Genomic DNA, 19,173 nt, shown 5'->3' with positions numbered 1-19,173 from the left:
TTACATGAGATCGTCAGTGCTTTTCCGGAAATTCAAGCGGCCAGTGTAGACAGCTGGCAAGTTTTTCCGGAAAAGCGGCTGATTTTCCGGAAAAACTTGCCAGTCTAGACACAGCCTGAGGGGGGAGAAGCAACCACTGTGCATATCTCTCTCCGATTGATAAAGGGGGTGACCTTATGAGCTCTCTCTGTGGAAAACTTTTACAGAGGATAACACAGACTTGTTTGGGGGTTTGGTCCCTTTGGGGGGGGCGGTTTCCTGGGTGCTGAGTCCTTAGAGCGAATCCCTCCCAGAGCTGAGCTGGTTCAGTGTCTGTTGCTCTACAGAAGAGGGGAGGGCATTAATCCCAACTCTGTGCCTTGGTGAGGGAGACCAGAGCTTCTGGCCCAGCAGGTCAGAGTGGTGGGCAGCCCCAGAGGGCAGGAAGGTGGCACGGGGGGGACCCTCTGTGATCTAACCCGTCACACTGTCAGGTGCCCTCTCTGCCCAGGCAGGGGGCCTGAACCCTCCCTCTGTCCTGGCTGGGGGGCTCAGATCGGGGGCCAGAGACCAGCACTATGCCCAGGAACCAAGCTTGGAAAGGGACTATTAGTCCCTGTGCCAGGGAACGGCCCCTTGCCCCATTGCTGGACCTGGGGGAGGGGCAGTTCCCAGGGCACTGCAGCTGCAGGCATCTGCCGTTAACCTGCAACACTCCTGGGCCATGAGAATGGTGAGGCAGCTCCTGGGAAGGCTTGGCCGAGGCACCAGCCCAGCCCCACACCGGCATGGCGAGGAGGGGCTGGCGGGGGCTCGCCGTACTCATGTACCCCCCATAGAGCAGCCAGGGCACCGTCCCCTCCCCTCCGCCTGTGTCCCTCGCCTGCGCTGGGCCGCTCTCCCCCACCCTGCTGTCCCCGCGGCAGGCGCAAGAGGGAACCTGCCTCCTTACCAGGCCTTGCTGGGGCTCCGAGGCTCCCCCATCGCCTGTGGAAGCCCGTTGGACAGAGCGGAACGGAGCCAAGTCAAGGCCGGAGCCTGCCTGCTCGCTCCCCCCCCCCCCCCGTGACAGGCAGGGCCCGGGCTGCTGGCTCGGCCCTAGGCTAGGAGAGAGGATGGGCGCTCATGCCCCCCCCCCCCCACAGGCTGGGGGCCTCAGCTCCAGAAGGACCCGGAAGTCCAGCAGCTTCAGGGGGCCAGCCAAGCTGTGCCGGGCACCCATCTCCTCCCTGAGGGCCCGAGACGGGCGCTGGGACACAGGGCCGCGTGCGGGGGCCCAGCTCAGCTCCCCACGTAGCTAGGGACGGCGCGCACTCCCACGGCTGGAGTTTCACTGTGCTGCCCGCGCTCGGGCTTGGAGCCAGCAGGGCCGGCTTGGCCCAGAATCATTTTCCTTCGCCCCCCTTCCAGAGCCAGGGTCCAGGTTTGAGACAGTCTAGGAATGCGTGGCCCAGCCCTGGGGAGCATCCCCCGGCGCCGGACCCGCCAGATGTAAAGGGGTGATTTCCTTGCAAGAGCATGCTGCGAAATTTCCTGCTGGTGCGGAAGGCCGGAGCCCAGCTGGCTGCAAAGCAAGACCTGCCTGTTTTAGCTATTGGGAGCCTCCCCCACAATGGTCCCTCTGATTTTTTTTTTCCCCCATAACCATGTGCGGAATGCATTTTGTCATGTGCACCAAAGCATGCATGGATGTGCACCACCACTAGAAGCACAGGCTGCCGGCTATGGGTGCTCTGCCAAGCAGCTGGGCAGCATTTGAATCTTTCCTGGGCAGCTGCCCAAGCTCTGCTTACAGGGAACACTGCACCCACCCACCCTCCCTCCACGTGCTTCAGGCTGCTGACAGCCGGAGTCTCTGCCTGGCTTGACCCCGAGGACAGGATGTGCTTATGCTGGGCACCTGGCCCTCGCTGCGTCAGGCTCCCTGGGCTGGATCCAGCATGGGGCAACAGAAGGGACAGGCTCCCTCCCCCTTCCCGGGTCTCCGGCAGGCAGGGCCCTCTCACCCGCCACCCATCCAGCACAGAGTAGATCGCACCAGCACAGAGTGGTGCAGGGGATCCTGCTGCTTTTCAACAGAGCCAGCTGGGAGGCAGCGGCTGCCGCCATGCAAGGTCCGGGGCATGTCCAAGTGCCCATCCCTGCCCCCACAGCAGCCCCACAACGGGCGGACTGGGCAGCACCTCTTTATTCACTCCAAGTCCCCGTGCAGCAGAGGGGCTGAGCCCGGCCTGGCCAGGCTGGGGGAGACGCCCCCACCCCGGTCCAGGACAGGGGGGCATGGCCAGGAGGGGAGCGGGAGTCCCACGCCGGCGGGAGGGGGGGCTCGTCCCCGGAGAGGCCTGTTATTTCGGAGGGTAGCGAGCGAAGGGCGAGTCTTCAGTCATCTTCCCCTGCGAAGGAGGGAGCAGAGGGTGAGCCTGGGGCCACTGGGAGTGGGGAAAGCCCCCGCAGCAGGGAGAAGCCACCAACAGGCCAAGTGGCTGGGCCCGGCGCTCCCCCACCGTACAGCCTCGGGCTGTCCCCCCGGCTCAGCGGCCTGGCTCCGGCCCCCCACACCCACAGCTGGCGGCCGCGTGCCCACGTGTGGAGCCGGAGGCTGCAGGTTCTCTCCCTGGGGACCCCGGGCAAGTGGGGGACGCACCCAGACTTGTGTGAGGAAGAGGAGGGAGTTGCTGGGTTTTCCAAGGGGCTGCCTGGGGGGGGGGGGGGGGCACTCAGGGTCCCTGGGTGTTACTGGCTTCACGAGGGGAGGGGGGTTTGTTGCTGGGATCCGCATGCAGCGGGGGGCTCCAGACAGTGGCCACAGAATGGAGACCCTGGCCACCCGGCAGCCAATGGGATGCAGAGAGAGGACCCCAGTGACCTGCCCAGGGGGTTCCAGCCAGGGGGGAACAAAGGACGCTTGGGGGGACAGGTGGAGAAGAGAAGCCCAGGCGACCAGTGTTTCCTAAACGTTTTAAGACCAGGGAACACCAAATAATTTTTGTAATGAGGAACACCAAGGATTTTTTTGTTGAGAAAAAAAAAAAAAGAAAAGAAAAAGAAAAAGTCGGGGGGGGGGGGGGACAGCCTTGCGGCACACCCCCGACAGCCTCGCGGCACACCCCCGACAGCCTCGCGGCACACCCCCGACAGCCTCGCGGCACTCCGGTGCACCACAGAACACGGTTTAAGAAACACTGTCCTAGACAGAAGCCAAAGGCCAGGGGAGGGAGGAGCTGCTGGGGCGGGGCTGGGCGGAGGGGGCAGGCAGAGCCCACCGGGCTAGGTTGGGGGGTGCTCAGACGTGCTGGGCCGGGGGCGGGGTTCCTATGCTGGTTCAATGCGCAGTGAACTCTCCCGAGAGGCGCTCCGGTCTGGAGAACAGGGCTGCTCCGTTTCCTCTGGGGGGGGGCCCCGGGGGCCCAGAGCAAAGGGAGCCCATGGCAGAGAGGGGCGGTCCCAGGACACGGAGGGGCTAAACCCCCGGGAGAGAGTGAGCCCCCGAGAAGGGGCTGTCACACTGAAGGGGGCTCCCCATGGGGCCAGTGGGTGAGTCCTGTGATGCCTTGCACCCCTTTAGCCCCCAGCAGCCGTGTGCAGAGCAGCCCTCCCCCCCCCCCGCCCCGCTTTGGGCTCTGCCAAATGCCACGGGGAGCTGGGAGGGACACTGGCTAATCTGCTCCCGGTGAGCCCAGCGGCTGGCAGCCTGCGGGGGCCTCTGCCCACACTTCACACCAACCCCCCTCCCAGAGTGGGACGCCCAGGGCAGCACTGACGCCCTCAGGCACCTTTGCCCAGGCCCTGCCCAGGGAGCGTTTCAGAGCCGGCTGACGGCAAGACGGACACCTGGGCTGACAGCACAGCCTGCTCCAGGGGGTCCCGCATGAGGCAGAGCCAGGCCCCCCTGAGCCCCAGACACAGCGTAAGGCCCCGGGGTGCTGCCGGCCCCCACCGGGCCACGGACGGACAGCGATGCTGCAGCAGCTCGCGCTTGGCCCAGGTACCGCAGCGGAAGAGCGGCTCTTTCAGCCTCTGTCCCTCGGCGGGACGCTGCGCTAGCAGGGCCAAGCCGCCTGGACCTGCTACAGACGCACGGAAAGCGGGGCAGGGGCCCAGGCCACGGCCGCCGCGGAGCTACGCACCATGGGCACCTCGTCCAGCTTCTTGAAGGCCGGCTCCCGCCTGCGGCAGAGCTTCACCGTCACCACCCCGGCGGCAATGACCAAGATGGTTACGAAGATGCAGATCACGGCCACCAGCCCGGGGCTCTGGGACAGCGAGGGCGGCTGCAGGGAGGGCGCCGCTGGAGGGGACGGAGAACTGGGCTTAGACACCCCCCCTCCTGCCGCCACGCGGCCCGGGACCCCGTTGAGTGGCGCAGGCAGGCAGAGCGGCTGGGAGAGGGGGCCCCAGCCCCTCCCCTGCGCCAGCCGACGCTGGGAGACGTCAGGCCTTGTGCCGGGAAGCTGGCACCGTGCGACACGCCGGCTCCGTGGCAGGACACGTGCTGTCGGCTCGGTGCCCAAGAGCCACGCGTGGAGGGCAGCCCCCTTTGGGCTCAGAGATGTGCCCGAAGGCTGCGTTCAAGGCACTTCTCCCTCCGCACGTGCAGCCTCTGGGGCCAGGCCGGCGGGGCCCTCGCCTGGAAAAAGGGGAAGGCCCCCAGGTGGCCCACGGAGAGCCACAGTTGCCTTCCGACCCAGGGAGCTGGGTTGTTGGCTCCAATTCCCTCAGGAACTCCCGGAGCTGCTGCAGCTGGCTCTTGGCTCAGGACTCGCCACAGCCCCAGGCCAAATCCACCTCTTCCCTGGGACTAGGGCATGACCCCCAGTTGCCTTCGCAGCCCACACCTACCTTCCGTGGTCTGCAGGGCAGGCCCCGAGCCTGGCCCGGAGGTGGAGGCTGGAAGAGAAGGGGTGAAACTGCATTTCAGTAGGCAGGTTCCCGCGGAGTCGCCCAGGGAAGGGGAAGCCCGGCAGGCTGGACACCCGACCCTCCCCTGAGCGTGGGGCGCAGGAGAAAGGAGCCAGCTCTCCACAGCCTGCGGAGCTGGGTCTCTACCAGCCAGCGGGAGATGGGCTCCTCCCCAGCATCAGCCCCAGGCACCGGAGCAGCGAGGCGGGAAATCCTGACCCGGGTTGGAGGGGGCTGGCGGCTGTGTCTGAGCCAGCAGCGTCTCAGGAGCGTGCAGAGCGGCTGGAGGGAAAAGAGCCGGCACCTGAGGCTTCCCTCCCTTCCCCCTCAACCCCACGCAGGGTCAGAGGAGGGGCCCCAACTGGCCCCTGCCGAGAAAGGGAGCTTGGGGCCACACAGCGAACGCGCCTGCCGCTGTCACCCCAACAGGACTGGTGTGAGCAGAGCCCTCTGCCAGCCTGACACTGCCCAGCTTGTGGGCTGGGGGCAACCGCCCGGCTCAGTCGCCCTGTGTCCGCACCAAGGCAGCTGCGTGCCCGGCTGCTCCGGCACCTTGCTCCCTGACTGGGTGCTGGAGGCAGGCAGGGAACAGCCCCTGATGCCCAGCCCCTGCCCAGGCACAGACCGGTTCGTGTGGGGCTCGTGGGGCATCCGCCCCGCCCATGCTGGAGCAGAGGACTCTGGCTGCAGGACCGGGCGGCAGGAGATGTGGGGCGGGGAAGGGCTAGGCACAGCGCCGTGTTGCCGGCTCCTGCGCCTCTCAGGAGCGTCGCCCCCAGGGCCAGGCTGCAGAAGCTGCCGCTTTGTTCTTTCTTACTCTTTCAAGGAGCTGCTCTCGTGTCCGGGTCTGCGGAGCTGGGGAAAGGCGCCTCCGGTCCCCACCCGCCAGCAGAGACCCCCGAGCGCCTGCGGGCCGGGCTGCTCTAGACACAGAGCTGCAGACGCCAGCGGGACGCTCTGGGGGACAGGGCCCCAAGGGCGCTGCCTACACGCTCGGGCATCTCCCTGCCCGGGTACCCACCCGCTCCCAGGATCTCCTGGCTTCTCAGTGAGGCGTGGGGCAGCGCCGCCCTCTGGTGGCGAGAGCTAGAAAGTGACCCTGCTGGAGGGTTCGGTCGGGAACCAGCCCCCGTCTACACAGGCCCACGCTGACACCCCCTCACCCACTTGGCCGTCGTGTCCCGGTGGAGCGCGGCCCTGGGAGCCCCTTAGCACCCAGCCTAGTCGCCCTGCCCGGGGCGCGCGGCTGCAACGGCCTTGGAGCGGAGGCATCCAAACCGGTTTTCTCAGGCCCCAGCTGAAGAAAATCGTTGATGCCGCGACCCGACATCATGTGACTGGAGTGTGGGCTCCAGGGTGGGGCTGAGGCTGAGCTTTGGGGTTCAGGAGGGGGCTCTGGCTTGGGGGGGTCAGGGCTGGGGTGGAGGGTTGCTAAGGCAGCTTCCAGCCTCTCCTGGCACCGCAGACCCTGCTGTGCCCCAGAAGCAGCCGGCAGCAGGTTCCCAGCTAATGGGAGTGCAGAGCTAGTGCTCAGGGCAGGGGCTGTGCGCAGGGCCCTGTGCGCTCCCCTCCCCCCAGGAGCCAGGCCTGCTGCAGCCACTTCTGGGGCGCAGCGCAGTCTGCAGTGCAGGACAGGCAGGGAGGGGCCCTAGCACCCCCACGGCTCCCCTGATCCCCCTGCAACACCGAGACCCAGCGCCCGACATTCCACCGCCCAGCGCTGGGTCACGACCCGTCGTTTGAAACCCGCTGGCCTTACAGGAACTGGCTGGGTCCAGGGATGGCACATGCAGGGCGGTACCGACCTACCACTGCCTCCGCCCATAGTCCCAGGGGAGCAGTAGCCACCTCCGGCGACAGCCTCTGGGGAGATGCCCAGGACTCTGGGGGCTCCACAGTGGCAGGGAGACAAGATCGCCTTCCCGCTGCCTGGGCTGTGCCCGTTCTGGGGCCAGAGCCAACGGCCCCGTGTCCCTGCGCCCCGCTGCTCACCCGAGCCGCTGGCTGTTGTGCTGTTGGGGGGCTCCGGCTGCTCAGTCCAGTGCGTCTCGTTGGATCCGGTGGTAGGAGGAGCTGAGCTGCTGGTGTGATTGGGGCTGGCTGAGGACGGGGGAAGACTGGACGCAGAAGCCGGTCCTGAGGTTCCGGACAAGGCTGGAGCTGCTGTGGTGGAGCTGGCCTGCGTGGAGCCAGTGGTGCGGCTGGTCGGAGCTGTGGAGGTGTCTCCGGAGGTAGCCGCTGAGCTCTGCGGTGGGGCAGTCGTGCTGAGGAGGCTCGTATTGGACTTGGGTTGTGGGGAGCTAGTCACTGATTCAGTAGAGCTAGGCACTGGGGAAGGAAAACCAGTTACCAGGTTTGCTCTGCAGGGGGCGCCGTGCTCGGACACACCCCAGTGCTGCGGAGATGGGGGGCACTCCCAGCTCGGCCCAGGGTGACCCCGGCAAAGGGAGGGGAGCCCTGGTGGGGACAGGGCACCCGCCGAGAAACCAATAAGCGGAGGACCCTCACATCAGGTCACGTTCCTGCTCACATCTGCCTGGGACGCCCACCTAGCCCCTCCCTCCCACCCCTGGCCTCTTCGTGCAAACAGGGACGTTCTTACCCAGGAAATCCAAACCCCGTCTAGGCCGCAGGACGCGCCGGTGCCAGGAGATCTAGGGAAGAGGGACCCCGCCGGGAGCCGGCCAGGCCCCAGCCTGTTGGCAGCTCCCCTGCTCCTGGAGGTGCCGACTTCCGGCTGCCAGAGACGAGCCGTCCAAAGACGCTCGCAACTAGCTTGGAGCCTCCCTGTGTGCCCCTGGCGGCTCCCTGCAGGGAGCCCGGCACCGGTGGGGTCGGGAGACTTTTTATTCATCTCAAAGCTTGCTGTCTGCATGCCCTAGCCCAAAGGGGGGGCTGCGTGTGGCCCTGTGGGGTCCTGCGCCTGGCCCGTGAGACGCTGTTTTTTCCTAGAGGTGTTATTAAACTAACACGCAGGACTGGCTCCCCGGGGGAAGGAGCTGCCCTTGCCGGTCATGGCAGGAAGGCTGCTTTGATCATAGCCAGGAGACCCGCCTGCTCCCCAGGGAGGGTGAGGGGGCCGCGGCTGGGCCGGGGGGGGGGGGGTGTCACAAGGGCCGCACACGCCCCAGGTGTGTGTCAGTTTCCCTGGGGCACTTCTCTGGTCCTGTCTCACAGATACATGGACCCCTTCTCCCGGGCAGCACCCTGGCACTGAGGAGAGGGGCACAGGTCTCCATGTCCACGGGACGGGACCCTCAGCGAGCGGGCTCCGGGGCCCTGCGTGCCGTATTCCACCCCTGCCGCTGCCCCGCGCCCCCTCCACTGCCAGCCACGAGTGCCTGCGGCTTGCGGACACACCGCCGGTCAGGTCTGAGGCTGCGGGGGAAGCCAGGCCCTTGCAGCAGCAGCGTGTGTACGCAGGGCTCGTGGGCAGGAGAGGGGCGAACGCTGCGCCTGCTAGTGCCAGAGCACGCCCAGGAGCAGCACCCCCCATGTTTGCTGGGCACGACTGCCCAACTGATGGGACGTAGAGGCAGGGGAGTCCCCGGGGCTGTGACAGGCAGGGGAATGGAGGAAGTAGCACGACCCTGCCTGGACTTTGCCCTCTTCAGCCTGTGAAGCCAGGCAAAGCCTCCATCCTGCAGCTTGCCTAGGGTTGCCACGTGTCCCGTATTCACATCCCCTGTCCGGTAAAAAAACAACAACCACAACAGAAAATACCAGGCGTGTAAAATATCCGGTATTCCCTGTTTCCCTCAGACAGAAGTCTACTGCGTCTGGCAAGGGTGGGGGAGTGAGGAACACGGGGCCATTTAAAGGTGCAACGCTTTTTTTTTTTTTTTTGCTCATCAACTTTGGTCTCCCCCCCCTTTTTTTTTCCTCAACAGAATTTTTCCCCACCCTCCCCAAATAGCTGCAGGGGCTCTGCCAGGACTTGTCGGTGTCTTGGCTAGTCAGGCAAAGCCCTTCCTGCCCCTGCCTTCAGCGCCCAGAGTTGCGAGCTCCCTGGAGGCTGGGCCATGAGCACCGCACAGGGGGTGAGACCCCAGAGACAAGATGTGAAGGATCATCCCCAGGCTGCAGGGGAGAGGGGCTGGAGAGCGGGCTGCCGTGTACCCCCTTCCTCCCCCCTCTCAGCGCCACCGCGCCCGGCCGGCTGGGCAGATTCCCACAAGCCCAGGCCAATGCTGGCAAGGGCGTGGCGCAGCCGGACAGTCCGCCGCGGCCTGGCTCCATCCACCAGAGCAGGGCAAGGTCCATCCAGGCCAGACCCCAACGGCATCAGAGGCCGGCCTGTCCCGGGGCCTGTTTCCTCTTCTGGCTTCTGCCCCCTCAGGGGCCTGGATATTGTGGCTCCCTGTAAGGAAGCGCTGAGTCTCTCCCCAGCCCGCGCAAAGCCGAGACGGCCACCCAGCCTCTTGGCCACCCAGCGACTCTGTCCCGGGGACGTTCTCCCCACAGAGGCCTCCTGCCGCGTGGCCTGGGAGACAGGAACTCCCTGGGGCAGGTGGTCGGGGCCTCTCTTTCCCCAGCCCCCCCAGCACAGCAGGGAGGCGTGTGCGGATGCAGCCAGGGGCCTTCCCGCCCCAAAGCCGGCAGGTGCGTGAGGCTCCCGCTTCCCCTCAGGAACAGCCGGGGCTGGAGACACGTGGCTTTTGTTGTGTGCACAGCCCGGAACCGGTATCTGAGCCTCCACCCAGGCTGGTCCCCACCCTCTTGGCGAATGCAAAGTCAATATGTATCTACCCGCGCCTACCCGCGTATCTGCAAGCTGCTGTCTTGCTGTGGGGGCCGGGATGGGGGCGGGGGCTGGTCCCACCCTGCCGCAGAGCAGCTGGAGACCTGGGCCGAAGGTTCCCCTGTATTTTAATGGCCATGCAGGACCCACAGCGTGGCCACGGGGGGCAGAGGCGGGTGCAGCCGTGTAGCAGAACCCGTGGATTTTGAGGGGGAATATTTAGCCCCCCTCAAAGAATGTTTCACTCCCCCCCCCCAAAGTCCCAGCAAAGTGGACGTGGAGGCTTGGAGTCCCCTTTCAGCGCCATGGAAACAAAACCTTCTGTTGGCCCAGGCCTGTGCATTTGGCCGCCTGGAGTCTGTGACCTGCGGGGCCCTGGCGTGGCATCCCCCACAGACCCCTGCTCCCAGCTCCTGAAGAACTGAAGGGGAAGCAGCATTAACACTCCATGGGAGACCCACCGGCGCGCCGTGGCTCTGCCCACGCTCCAGCCCAGAGGCACCTCGGCACCCCGTGAAGGTCGGAAGAACACCGCACTGGGTCAGACCAACGGCCCAGGCCCCTGGCTCTGACAGCCGGTGCCCGAGGCTTAGGAGGGAATGAACAGAGCGGGCCGTTATCGGGGGATGCCGCCCCTGTCGCCTGACCCCAGGTGGGACAGTCAGAGATTCTGGGGCGCCCAGAGCATGGGGGGCTGCGTCCCTGCCCAGCCTGGCTTAGAGCCACCGAGGGCCCGATCCTCCAGGGAGTTCCTCTAGTCCCTTTTCGAACCCGGTTATACTTCTGGCCACAGGCCAACAAGTTAATAACAGAATCTGAGACACGGGACCAGACTAAGAGCTCAGCTGGAGGCAAACAAGCGGCCGTCCCCAGAGATGTGTCTGCTTTAGGAGAGCACTGTCCCTGGGGAGTTTAGGGTAGAGCTGTCTCCTTCACACCAGGCCCCTCGCACAGACATAAGAACGGCCAGACCAAAGGTCCAGCTCGCCCAGTGTCCTGTCTGCCCACAGTGGCCAATGCCAGGGGCCCCAGAGGGAGTGAACAGAACAGGGAGTCAGCAAGTGAGCCCTCCCCTGTCACCCATTCCCAGCCTCTGACAAACAGCCTGGGACACTGTTTCTACCCACCCTGGCTAATAAGTATGGATAGACTTAACCTCCATGAATGCATCTAGTTCTTTCTTGAACTCTGCTAAAGTCCTGGACTTCACACCATCCTGTGGCAAGGAGTTCCACAGGTTGATGGTGAGTTGTGTGAAGGAAAACTTCCTGTTTGTTTTAAACCTGCTACCTAACAAGTCGATCACCTGCCCTTCCATCGCCTTAGAGGTACACAAGGCAAGAGGCGGCGCTGGTTCTCAGTATGACTGAAGGCAGGACTACACAACTTTGGAAGCCTTGGGGACAGGGCTGGCCCAAGCCATTTTGGGGCCCCAGGCCTGGGCACGCAGTGCTGCCCCGGGGCACACAGCACATGAGCGGGCCCGCCCGTGGGGTGCAGGCCCGCCCCAGGGCACCCAGTACATGAGAGGCTCGGCCACTGGTGCGTAGCCTGGGGCCCGCCCACGGGGCGCACAGCACATGTGCTGCCCAACCTGGCCTAGCCACTGCTGCTGGCATGTGCATGGGCCGTGCAGGGCCCCACGGCCATCGGGGGAAGGGCACTGCTGGCCACACCGTGGGGCCAGCGCTGTGGGAGCCGGGTGCGCGGCGCCTGATGGCAGCTATAAGGGACGCCGCGCACCCCTTACAGCTGCCATCAGGCGCCCCCCATCAGTTGGCACCCTGGGCAGCTGCCCGGCTCGTCCACCCCTCAGTCCGGCCCTGCCCGGGGGCCACAATCAGGGGCGGATATAGGGCAGGGCGAGCGGGGCGGCCGCCCCGGGCCCCGCGCTTCAAGAAGCCCTGCACACCCGCTGTAGCAAAGGGGGGCCCTGCAAAATTGTCATTTGCCCCTGGCCACAGTGATACTCACAGCATATGCTGAGGGCTGCATATACATGCAAATATATGCAAATAGCTTCTTTCACACTGACGGGCATGAATACAAAGCGCTTCCCACAATGCTCCCGGCACCTCCTTCCCGGGGGCTAGAAACGCCGACACCCTGTACCCGTCTGTTCCAGCCAGCCCGTCCGCTCGTGTCTTTCAGCACTCACCCCACTGGGAGACACCACGCCATTGGGGAGCGTGTTCCCAGTGGGGGCCGTGTTCAAAGGATCCCACTAGCAGGCCGCCCGTTGAGCCTCGCGTAAACCCAAACCGCCCCGCAGGCCGCAAACAAACAGGCCGCATGTTGAATAGCCCTGATCTAAGGTATGCGCTAGGGAGGCTGGAGTGTAACCGGTTAACCGATAAGCAGATGCTAACCAATTCCGCCCCCCCCCCCCCGGCCCTGCTGCAGCTCTGCAAGGCAGGCAGGCTGGCTCAGTCCTGGCACGCGCCAGGTCCCGGCAGCTCCCCCTGCTGCGGCTCTGCCTTTTAAATTTGGGCTGTCGTAAATTCCCTTTGCAAAAGCAATGGTTAACCATGCAACTGACAGGCTATTTAACGGTTACCGTGTGACACGATTTGTAACATCCTTAGCACATGCTAATTTCCGGTTAGAAATAACTTGTTCCTGGAACGGTGCCTTCCCCTCCCTCCAACGCCCCGTCTCCCTGCAGAGTCAGAATGGATAATGAGCCATTGCTTTGCTAGCCGGAAGGGCTTTCAGTCCTTAAACACGACCCCAAGGCTCCTGTACCCTTCCTCCCTCAAGGAATGATCGCTCCATTTTTAAATGCCATCACGGAATCTAGGCAAGCCAGAAGCTCCAACCCTATTTAGTGGCTGCCACGTCAATCACGAGAGACAAGGCGGAGCCAGAAGAACCTTTGGGCACATTGGGGCCTGTCTACACTGGCCGCGAGTATTTGCGCAAGAACACTGACCATGTGTGTACTGTACAAAATCAGTGCTTCTTGCGCAAATACTCTGATGCTCCCGCTCAGCGATAAGCCCTCTTGTGCAAGTATCCTTGTGCAAGAGGGCCAGTGTAGACAGCAAGTTAATTTCTTGCGCAAGAAAGCCCGATGGCTAAAATGGTGCAAGAGAGCGTCTACACTGGCACGGATGCTTGGCGCAAAAGCATCCGTGCCAGTGTAGACGCTCTCTTGTGCAAATACTTTTAATGGAAAAACTTTTCCGTTAAAAGTATTTGTGCAAAATCTTGCCAGTCTAGACGCAGCCGCAAAGTTTAAGTCCTGCCAGGGGGAGGCAGCCGAGAGCAATAGCCTTGTGACCCCCACCCAACCCTTTTGGGTCAGGACCCCTACAAATCCAACACGGTGACCTTTCAGATTTAAATAGCTGGGATCATGATCTTTGCCGTTTGTTAATCCTCTGACCGTGAAATTGACCCAAATGACCTGTGACTTTGAATTGGTGGGTACCAATAACCAACACTGCCGCACTGGATAGAACGAATCCTAGGCCCCACTAATCCCAGCTGCAGGAAAGGGTTCCGTATGGTGCTGCCCCCTTAGGGCCCGTGGCTCCCTGGCATTATACAGGTTGAAGCTCTTTAGTCTGGCACCCTCGGGACTTGATCCGTGCAGAACAAGAGAATTTGCCAGACTACGGGAGGTGAATATGGTCTAGCAGCACTTCCAACACCTCCACTGCGTACTGGGCTCTTAAGGTATGTCTACATTGCACCCTCTTTCGAGAGAGGGATGCAACTGAAGACATTTGAAACTGCAAATCAAGCCAGGATTTAAATATCCTGTGCTTCATTTGCATCTTCACGTTATGGCGCTATGTCGAAATAACAGACGCTGTTAAGACACGGTTATTTCGAGAGAAAACCCTTCTCTCGAAATAACTGCTAAACCTTATTGTATGAGGAGTAAGGGTTATTTCAAGAGAAGGGTTTTCTCTCGAAATAACCGTGTCTTAACAGCATCTGTTATTTCGAACTAGAGCCATAACACGAATATGCAAATGAAGCACGGGATATTTAAATCCCGTCTTCGTTTGCAATTTCGAATGTCTTGAAAGAGGGATGCAAGTGTAGACATACCCTTAGAAGACATTTAGGGATAAATTAGAGCTAAATAACAGCACCAAAAGCCAGGACGGGTGGTTGTAAACAAATTTTATGGGACCACGGAAAATTTGGCCACACCCATGATAAGTGGACATCCAGCGAACTAAAATCATCTCAGGACGTGGCCCAGTGGCAGGAATGTTTCACTCCAGCATGTCACAGACTGCTCGGCCCCCGCAGCCCAGGCCCTGTGCAGTCCTCCTGGGAAAAGTGCACCCCCCCCCCACTGTGCAACAGCGCCCCCTAGAGAGTGGTGAAGAGAATCCTGTTGCCCTTCCAGGAAGCTCAGGAGACAGATGTGTCCCAGCACCACACAGCTGTGCCCCCCAAGCCAGGCTCGGCAGCAAAGGCCTTTTCCCCAGGAAAGGGGCAGAAAGGGGCCTGGTTTAGGGTGGGGAGCCCTCTCTCTGCAAGGAGCCACACGAGTCAGCAGAAGGGCTGAACACCTGGCCGGCCAGGTCTCAGCTCCCACGCCCAGGGCTGAGACGGAGGAGCAAAGCGATTTCTGTGGCAACGGTCAGACACGACAGAGTTAAGGGGGCAGCTCCTTCGTTGCATTTCAGAGCTGCGGCCCTGTTCTCTGCCCTGCCAGCAGCAGCTCACAGAGGACCCCAGCCTCAGGCAGGCCCAGGGGGGCAATGGAGAGGGGCGTGCTCTAGGGCAGCTAGACAGTAAATGCTCGACCTCTAGCGACCACCACAGCCTACATGGGGCCACGCACGTGGCTGCGGCCGGAGGCAGAATTCCCAGCCAGGGCAAACGTGGCAAAACCTGTACCCGCCGGCCAGGGCCGTGGGGGCGGTGGGAAGGGAGCAGAGCCGCAGTCCTGCTGTCAGACCCGCCGGGCGCAGGCTTAGCTTTGCCCTTGCACGAGGAAGCCGGAAAGTCCGAGCCGGGGACCTGGCTGACCCCTGTTCGTTCACAAAGGAGCCAGGCCGACTCCTCCGCAGCCCGCCGAGCCGGTTGGGCGGCAGCTGAGCGGAACTCGCAGGGTGTCGGTTCCACTCCCAGGTGCCCGCCCGCCCCCCTCGCCCAGCGGCTCCCATCCCCCCTCAGCGGTTCCCATCCCCCCTCAGCCGCTCCCATCCCATGCAGGGTTTACAGGTTGGGTTAACGGCTCTCCAGCCCCCCAGCCCCACTGTACAAAGTGTCCCAGCAGCGCCCCTGGCCGGGGGGGGGGGGGGGGGCTGCCTGACCCCAGGGCACAACCTGAAACCCTCCCCCTGGAGCCAGGCTAACTCATTGCGCCCCCGGGGCGGCTGCCTTTGTGCCTGGGGGGCCCTGCCAGCTTCTGCTCCGGGGAGCTGGAAGGAGCCCCCCCGACGGGCAGTAGTGGGGGGGGCGGGCACCCCACTGGCAGCGCCGGCTCTTACCTGCCGCCAGCAGGCACAAGCCGCCGCCGATCAGCAGCCAGAGGCTGGCCCGGGCCATGCTGGCTGCGCCGCTCCCGGCCCGTCCAGTCCCGGCCGCGCACCTGCGGGAGCTGCCACGCAGGAGGCGCCGCCCCGGGCTCCAGCCCCGTCGCACCTGGGGGGGACCCGCCTGGCCGCCGCGCCCCCTGCTGGACAGCGGCCGCCGGAGCAACCCCTGCCTGGGGGGGGGTGTCACCTTGCGCCTCCCGCCCCCGGCGCGGCCCAGGAGCAATTTACCGGCGGGGGGGGGGGGGATTGGCCGGACCCTGCGGTGTTTGACGTGGGGCTGGCTGCTCTCTCCGCAGCTCTGCTCTGGCTCAGACGGGAGGGTCACAGAAGCGAGCCGGAGTCGCTCTAACCACTCGGCCACTCTCCCCCCGCAGCTGGGGCGGGAGGAACCCAGCAGTTCTGACACCCTGCCCCACCCAGAGGTGCAGGATCGGCCCCAGGGCGCCAGCCTGCAGAGATCGGGAGAGCCAGGCACCAGCCCCCACCTCCAGCGACAGGGCCCATGGCCCCGGCTTTGCCCCTGCCCTGCAGTCGATGACGCACCCGTGGGTCAAACAGGGAGCCAGGACTGCTGGGTTCCTCCCAGCTGCAGGAGGAGAGTGGCCTAGTGGTTAGAGTGACTCCCCCCTGTGCCTCCCGTTTGAGCTCCTGTGGAGCGCAGAGTCTGAAAAGGCAGCCAGGCCCATGTCATACAGGGCAGGGCCTGGCCAAGCCACCCTCTCCCTGGGTACATTGCTCCTGGGGTTAAATTCCCTCCCCTGTGCTCTTATTTCCCGACTGGACCCCTGGGCTGTGTCTAGACTGCATCCGTTTTCCGTAAAAGGGATGCAAATTAGACACATCCCAATTGCAAATGAAGCGGGGATTTAAATCTCCCCCGCTTCATTTGCATGAACATGGCGGCCGCTTTTTTCCGGCTCGGGGTTTTGCCGGCCAAAAGCGCCAGTCTAGACGGGATCTTTCGGAAAATAAAGCCTTTTCCGAAAGATCCCTTATTCCTCTAGAGCTGGAAAAAAGCGGCAGCCATGTTCATGCAAATGAAGCAGGGGGGATTTAAATCCCCGCTTCATTTGCAATTGTGATGTGTCTAATTTGCATCCCTTTTACGGAAAAGGGCTGCAGTCTAGACACAGCCCTGGGTTCTAATCCGGCTCCGCTACTAGCTGCTGTATGACCTTGGGCATGTCCACAGAGTGGAGAAATGGTTAGAGGCCAATAAGAAAAGGGGGGGCGCAGAGGCCTCCATATGCTGAATGTGCCCACAAGTACTGCCCTAGCAGTGCCCAATGGCTGGTTTCCAGCCAATGGGAGGCTGCAGGAATGGTAGGGGGCATGGGGCAGAGATCCTGCTTTCCTCAAGGGGCTCACGTGGCCCCGGCCCCCAGAGTGGCATGTACAGCCACAGCCTGTGGCATGGAGGGAGCCTCCCTGAGGGTCCCGTGGGGCTGAATCCAGCCTGCAGGCCGTGTTTTGCCCACCCCATGTCTAGAGGGTGCTTGGTCCTGCCTTGAGTGCAGGGGACTGGACTTGGTGACCTCTCACCGTCCCCCTTCCAGTTCTGTGCTTCTGAGTCATTTCCCTACTCTGTGCCTCAGTTTCCCCGGTAAGGGCCGGCAGCTGAAATAACATGTGCCAAAGTTTCCCCCTCCAAAGCCAGCTCTCCAGAGCTGACACCACCCACCAGGCCCTTCCCAGCTCCCCTCTTTCCCACCCCCACGGGGGACTCTTTGTGTGGCCAGCAGGCTCAGTGTGCAGCCCATTCTGCAGCTGTGTCCTGTCTACTCCCTTTCGGGGGTAGGGGCAGCTGTGCCTTGTAGGACTCTGGGATAATTTTTAAGTGTCCCCAAAGGCCTGATCAGCTGGTTAGTCTTCACTTTCTCGGTCCTACTGCCTAGTTTCCCTGGGGTTCAGGGTTAGACCCTTTGCTCCCAGGATGCTGCTCGGGCCTTGCGTGGGATCTGGGGGGGAGGAGAGCAATCAGAGACATCTGGCTCCTGGCTGTCACTCGCACCAGAGGCTCCGCCCCCTGCCTGAAAGGACACAGAAGCTAGCTAAGGGGGCACCGCACCAGTACCCATGGCCCGGCCTGCGCCCGCAGTTACTAGCGAGGAAAGGCTGGTATAGAGAAGGATTCCTGCCATAGCACCTGGGGAAGACCTGACCTAAAACTGTGTGGGGCAGAGATTGGGACAATTCCCACCCACTTCAGTAGGGCTGGAAGTTTCCTGGCACAAGTTATCCACTGGAAAAGGTTCAGGTTCCGAAAAGGGCCACCAAGATGAGGGGTTTGGAACGGGTCCCTTGCAGAGCGAGACCTGGACTTTTCAACTTAGAAAAGAGGAGACTAAGGGGGAAGATGATGGAGGTCTCTGAAACCATAACTGGTGTGGACAAGGAAAAGTTATTTACTTATTCCCACAATATGGCTATGTCTAGACTGGCATGATTTTCCGCAAATGCTTTTAACGGAAAAGTTTTCCGTTAAAAGCATTTGCGGAACAGAGCGTCTAGATTGGCACGGACGCTTTTCCACAAAAAGTGCTTTTCCGGAAAAGCGGCTGTGCCAATCTAGATGCGCTTTTCCGCAAATAAGCCCCGATTGCCATTTTCGCGATCGGGGCTTTTTTGCAGAAAACAAATCTGAGCTGTCTACACTGGCCCTTTTGCGCAAAAGCTTTGCGCAAAAGGGACTTTTGCCTGAACGGGAGCAGAATAGTATTTCCACAAGAAGCACTGATTTCTTACAGTAGGAAGTCAGTGCTTTTGCGGAAATTCAAGCAGCCAGTGTAGACAGCTGGCAAGTTTTTCCGGAAAAGCGGCTGATTTTCCGGAAAATCTGGTCAGTCTAGACACAGCCTATAAGAAGTAGGGGGTCACCAAATGAAATGAATAAGCAGCAGGTTTAAAACAAACAAAAGGAAGTTTTTCTTCTCTCAGCACACAGTCAACCTGCGGAACTCCTTGCCAGAGGATGTGGTAAAGGCTAGTACTTTCACAGGGTTCAAAAAAGAGCTAGATAGATTAACCAGGCTGGGTAGGAATGGTGTCCCTGGCTTCTGTTCCTCTGGAGGTGGGTGACAGGGGAGGAATCACATGAGGATTACCTGTTGTGTTCCCTCCCTCTGGTATTGACCACTGTCAGCAGACAGGATACTGGGTGAGATGGACCTTTGGCCTGACCCTGTCTGGCTCTTCTTATCCAGGGTCCTCCGCTACTCAGCTCTCACAAGCCGGCAGCTTTTTTGCCCGATACACCAGCCTACCGCACCGCCTGCTGGAAATCATTGGCTGGGTGCGGGGGTTGAGATTTGCCTGTCCAAAGGGGAGAGGTTTCCCCTTCTGGACCTCCCATCTGGAGTCCAGGCAGGAAAACGAAGCAGGCTTAGGAGACAATGTTTACGCAAGGCTGGGAGGGAAGCTTCCTCCACACAAGCTGCAGCCAGCTGGCTGCCCCAGAGCTCGCGGGGCCGGGGATAGCGACAGGGCAAAGGGGAACACAGTGCTGCGGCATACACAGGGGAACTTCCGCAGAGGTAGTGGCTGCCTGGCCTCGTGACGTCGGCTCTGGTCTGCTGTTTGAATGGGTGTCGTTTAGCCACAAACCCCCCCGGAGCGACAGATCAGAGTCGCAGGCCTTGGTTGGCATCTTCCTAGGTGCTCACACCAGAGTGGGACTCGGAACCTCTTCCAATTGCTCCAGTTCTGCAGATAACGACACTGGTACAGCGGAAGAAACTGGGACCAGACCAGAGAGGGTCTTGTTAATAATCCCTCTGCCCCCGGAGTGCACCTCACCGGCAGGCGGATGGCGAATTTGCTGTCCTCACCAGCAGGTGGTGCTGGAAATGAAGCAACTTCACTTCCTGCCTGAATGCTTATGCATGCAGTGTTCCTCGGCGCTGTTCCACAGCCACCGCGCTCCACCCCAGAGGTGGCCGCAATCGAGGACACAGCTAATTCAAAAGACGTAGGGCCTGTCATCCCTTCCCCGCATCACTACAAGTAACCAGGGTGCTACCTGACTGCTCTTCTCCTGTGCTTTCC

At 62.1% G+C, this 19,173-nt stretch overlaps 1 protein-coding gene across 2 annotated transcripts; it reads right to left on the bottom strand.

Moving 5' to 3' along the window:
* Positions 1–2,149: 2,149 nt before the first annotated feature.
* Positions 2,150–15,266, bottom strand: CIST1 (colon, intestine and stomach enriched 1). Of its 2 annotated transcripts, XM_075902916.1 has the most exons (5): positions 15,082–15,264; positions 6,871–7,206; positions 4,819–4,866; positions 4,107–4,267; positions 2,150–2,372 (listed from the first exon to the last, which is right to left on the bottom strand). In XM_075902916.1, exons 1-5 carry the CDS (start codon positions 15,137–15,139, stop codon positions 2,325–2,327), a joined length of 651 nt encoding a protein of 216 aa, XP_075759031.1. In that variant the 5' UTR covers positions 15,140–15,264; the 3' UTR covers positions 2,150–2,324. The 2 variants fall into 2 exon arrangements, with proteins under 2 accessions (XP_075759031.1, XP_075759032.1); XM_075902917.1 differs by lacking the exon at positions 4,819–4,866 and having other exon boundaries at positions 15,082–15,266.
* Positions 15,267–19,173: the final 3,907 nt, after the last annotated feature.

This window comes from Pelodiscus sinensis, chromosome 19 (assembly GCF_049634645.1).
Source record: "Pelodiscus sinensis isolate JC-2024 chromosome 19, ASM4963464v1, whole genome shotgun sequence".
In the NCBI taxonomy this organism is placed as follows: Eukaryota; Metazoa; Chordata; order Testudines; family Trionychidae; genus Pelodiscus; species Pelodiscus sinensis.
This window is presented reverse-complemented; position numbering and strand designations above follow the sequence as displayed.

What these genes read in the sequence shown, in the direction of transcription:
- CIST1 (XM_075902916.1), bottom strand. Translation starts at nt 15,139, where the DNA reads ATGGCCCGGGCCAGCCTCTGGCTGCTGATCGGCGGCGGCTTGTGCCTG. An exon ending in CACAACAGCCAGCGGCTCGG is followed by an intron (nt 4,867 to 6,870) that starts GTGAGCAGCGGG and finishes CTTCTCTTCCAG; the next exon opens with CCTCCACCTCCGGGCCAGGC. An exon ending in AGCTGGACGAGGTGCCCATG is followed by an intron (nt 2,373 to 4,106) that starts GTGCGTAGCTCC and finishes CCTCCTTCGCAG; the next exon opens with GGGAAGATGACTGAAGACTC.